The sequence below is a fragment of the Empidonax traillii genome, unplaced genomic scaffold (assembly GCF_003031625.1).
Source record: "Empidonax traillii isolate 1590-97213 ecotype Southwest subspecies unplaced genomic scaffold, ASM303162v1 scaffold1870:size53683, whole genome shotgun sequence".
Taxonomy (NCBI): Eukaryota; Metazoa; Chordata; class Aves; order Passeriformes; family Tyrannidae; genus Empidonax; species Empidonax traillii.
This window is the reverse complement of record NW_020957063.1, coordinates 12358-16386: the sequence shown is the minus strand read 5'-3', so window position 1 is coordinate 16386 and position 4029 is coordinate 12358. Positions and strand designations below refer to the sequence as shown.

The 4029-nt window shown below is 58.9% G+C and overlaps 1 protein-coding gene across 1 annotated transcript; it reads left to right on the top strand.

Annotated features, from left to right (window-relative positions):
• Nucleotides 1-285: 285 nt before the first annotated feature.
• LOC114071159 (folate receptor gamma-like) lies at nucleotides 286-2768 on the top strand. The gene is made up of 4 exons (XM_027908891.1): nucleotides 286-437; nucleotides 1066-1254; nucleotides 1728-1863; nucleotides 2096-2768. Exons 1-4 carry the CDS (start codon nucleotides 291-293, stop codon nucleotides 2458-2460), a joined length of 837 nt encoding a protein of 278 aa, XP_027764692.1. The 5' UTR covers nucleotides 286-290; the 3' UTR covers nucleotides 2461-2768.
• The last annotated feature ends 1261 nt before the right edge of the window (nucleotides 2769-4029 follow it).

Here is a 4029-nt window from a genome sequence, read left to right as displayed (position 1 = left end):
TGCTGCCAGTGCCCTGTCCCTCCCGAGCTGTGCCGCGTCCCCTCAGCTCCGTGCCCTGTCCCTCCCGAGCTGTGCCCCGTCCCCTCAGCTCCATACCCTGTCCCTCCCGAGCTGTGCCCCGTCCCCTCAGCTCCATACCCTGTCCCTCCCGAGCTGTGCCCCGTCCCCTCAGCTCCATACCCTGTCCCTCCCGAGCTGTGCCCGGTCCCTCCCGAGCTGTGCCCCGTCCCTCCAGCTCCGTGCCCTGTCCCTCCAGCTCCGTGCCCTGTCCCTCCAGCTCCGTGCCCGCGATGGCAGGGGGGCCGATGCTGCTGATGCTGCTGGTGCTGTTGGCAGCCGGGGCGGTGCTGCCGGCGAGGGACCCGCTGCTGAACGTCTGCATGGACGCCAAACACCACAAAAGCAAGCCTGGCCCCGAGGGGAAGCTGCACGACCAGGTAGGAGCTGCTGGTGGGCTGTGTGGGGCTGTGTGGGACCCCCCCCTGCACCCACCTCTCCAGATACTGTGGGCTGGTTTGGGCTTGGCCACCCCTCGCCTGAGGGAGGAAGCCCGTGCTGGGTGTGGGGCTGGTTTGTTTGCTGCCTTCTAGTAAATGGGCAGGGGCAGTGGTGAGAGGAGCTATCAGCTCAGTGTCACCCCTCTTTAACCAGGACATCTGCCCTTCCCAAAGCTCAGGTAACCCAGAGCAGAGCCAGGGAAAGGACAGAAAGGGAAGACTCTGCTCTGTTCCCTCTTGGCATTGGAGACTCTCCTTGTTCCCCCCAGGCCCTTGGTGGAGATGGGGTTAAGAGCAGGTCAGGGTGCAGGAGAAGGGGTTTGCTCCTGTTCCTCAGGGGGGGACTGATTCCTGGTGAGGCCACAACCTCCACCTCCTGCTCTTCCTCCAGGGCTGCAGCCCAGAACTCCTCAATCCAAAGTGCCCAAGGGTTTGCTGGAGGACACAAAATCCTCTGACTGCTGAAGGTGCCTCGCTGGGGCCCCTGCAAGGAACCAGCACCTGCAGCATCCTCTGACCCCCCGGAGCTCCTGCCCTCCCCCACAGCCTGTCCCTTGTTCTGTCACAGTGTTCTCCCTGGAAGGACAATGCCTGCTGCACAGCCAACACTAGCTCAGAGGCCCACAAGGACGAATCCAACCTGTACAACTTCAACTGGAACCACTGCGGGGTGATGCCCCCCAAGTGCAAGCGCCACTTCATCCAGGACACGTGTTTGTACGAGTGTTCCCCCAACCTAGGACCCTGGATTGACCAGGTAGGGTTAGATCATAGAGTCAGAGAACTGTTTGGGTTGGAAGAGACCCTAAAGCCCATCCAGTGCCACCCCTGCCATGGGCAGGGACACCTTCCACCAGCCCAGGGTGCTCCAAGCCCCGTCCAACCTGGCCTGGGACACTTCCAGGGATCCAGGGGCAGCCACAGCTTCTCTGCCCAACCTGTGCCAGGGCCTGCCCACCCCCAGAGGAAGATTTTTCCTTCCAAAAATCTAGGCTGTCCCAACCTTTCCTGCTGGGTGGAAAGATTCCAAGGACTTTTCTGGCCACTTCTTCGGGCTATCTGACTGATGGAAGAGCTTTTGTCAAGGCACATCCCTGCAGAGGCTGAAACGCCTCTGAGATCAGCTCTGGAGCCCAGTGGGAAGGGCTGGGGGGTGATCTGGGACGGGGCAGATCTTGCCCTTGGTTTTCAGGCCTTCTCCCCAGCGTGCTTGGTCGTGTCCCCCTGCAGGCTGACAGCAGCTGGCGTCGGGAGAGGATTCTCCACGTGCCCCTGTGCCAGGAGGACTGCGAGCAGTGGTGGGAGGACTGCAGGGATGCTGTCACCTGCAAAGAGAACTGGCACAAGGGCTGGAACTGGGCAACAGGTTGGTGGGCTGTGAGGAGCCTCTCCTCACTCCCCCGGGTGGGTCACCGGCAGTGTCACTGCTGCCAGGACCCCAAATCACCCTCACCCTCTGGGGTTGCCAACTGGAAGGTGGCCAGGCCACCCCCCATCAGCCCAGGTGTGGTGATGGGCTGTGGGCAGGCAAGGAGCCCCAGGGAAGGGTTATCCCAGTGCTCACGCTGCCCTGTCCTCCTGTGGTGCTGTGTCCCCAGGAAGGAACCGCTGTCCCTGGGGCTCCATGTGCAGACCCTTCAGCGAGGTGTTCCCCCAGCCCAGAGACCTGTGTGAGAAGATCTGGTCCCACTCCTACAGATACACCACTGCTCGCCGGGGCAGCGGCCGCTGCATCCAGATGTGGTTCGACCCTGCCCAGGGGAACCCCAACGTGGCTGTAGCCAAATACTACTCGTGGAGAAAGAGATCCTCCCCTGATGGGATGGAGGACTTGGCTCCTGAGAGCGACCCAGCTGTGTGTGCTCTGCCCTGCTCTGTCCTGGTCCTGCTGCCTCTGGCCCTCGTGCTGCTGCCTGAGGGGCTGTGGATCCCATGGGTGGAGGTCCCTGGGACAGTTTCCTAAAGGGACATGGCCTGGACTGCTCCAACTGCCCTGCAAGAGGAGCTGGCACAGCTGGCTTGGGTCTGGCTGTCCCAGCTGGTCCCACACCCCAGTTAGTAAGTGCTCAGTGTGAGCAGCTCCCAGCTGAGCAGGGCAGGGATTTCCTTGCCATCCTGGGAAGGGCAAAACAATCTCTGCCCTGATGTAAGAGCTCCTGCACATCTGTTCCCACCCCCTGGCTGTGCTGGGCTGGCTGAGCTCTGGTATCTGCTCCTTTGGGCTGTTGGGACTCCCTGAAGGGTGGGGTTGATAATAAAGTTGTGCTCTGACCCAGCCTCGCTGTGCTGATATGAAATTCTGCTGAGGAGGGGCAGTGCCCCGGGGGGAACGGGGCTGACTCTGGGTGGTGTGGGATCTGTAAATGGAGGGGCTTGTCCTGGGGGGCAGGAAAGGTCATAAAATAACAAAAATGGTTTGGTTTGGAAGAGATGTCAGAGCCCACCCACTGCCACCCCTGCCATGGGCAGGAACACCTTCCACCAGCCCAGGGTGCTCCAAGCCCCGTCCAACCTGGCCTTGGATCCAGGGGCAGCCACAGCTTCTCTGGGCAACCTGTGCCCGTGACCCTCACAGGGAAGAACCCACCTCTCCCTGCCCTCTGGCAGTGGGAAACCATTCCCCCTTGTCCAAAGTCCCTCTCCAGCTCTCCTGGAACCGCTTTGGGCACTGGAAGGGACTCTGAGGTCTCCCTGGAGCCTTCTCTTCTCCAGGTAAACATCCCAGGTCTCCCATCTGGCTCCAGCCCTCAGAGCAGCTCCATGCTGCTGTGCTTATTCTGGGCTTTCCTTCCTCTGAAGCAGAAACAAAGCTCCAGCAAAACCTCAGCAGCTTCTGAAAGGAAGGGTGGAGTGGAGTGGAGTGGAGTGGAGTGGAGTGGAGTGGGGGGCTCTGCCTGAGTGCAGGAAAACACCTGGAACACTCCCTTACTTGCAAAGCTGTCAGTGGTGGATGGGAAAGGAGGGTCACGCTGCTTTTGGGGTTGGGTAAAGCCGAGACCAGCCTGACTCCTCAATCCCAAAATTCAACCAATCTGAGGTGAAGCTGTGGCAGAGCTGGTGAAGTACCTGAGCCAGGAACCCACAGCTGATAGCACTGATACCTCATCTGAAGCTGCTGAGCTGGCACAGCCCAGACACACCTGACAGTCCTGTGCTTTATCCTACAGAAGCCCAGACCCAGTTTTAATGGGAGGGTCTTCTGACATTCCCTTTCTCAGAGTACCTCTAAGGACACCTATCAGGGTCACCGCTCAAGACTGAGCCAAAGAGATTTGCCCATGATTGTTGGTCTGGGTGAGTGACATCACTCTGACTAATAACTGGTTTGTTCACTTTATTATAATTGCTCCAATATTGCTTAAAAATAGTGCACTATGCGAGGAGTTGTAGCTGCTATACTGTGTAGTAAATAATTCTGATTGAGGTCTTTCAGTGTAATCATGATCATGATAAATTATTTATATGCATGGATCTGGTTAGCCATCCTTAGTCCTGTGAGACAAACTTGCACAAAGGCTCAATCACAGCTGCA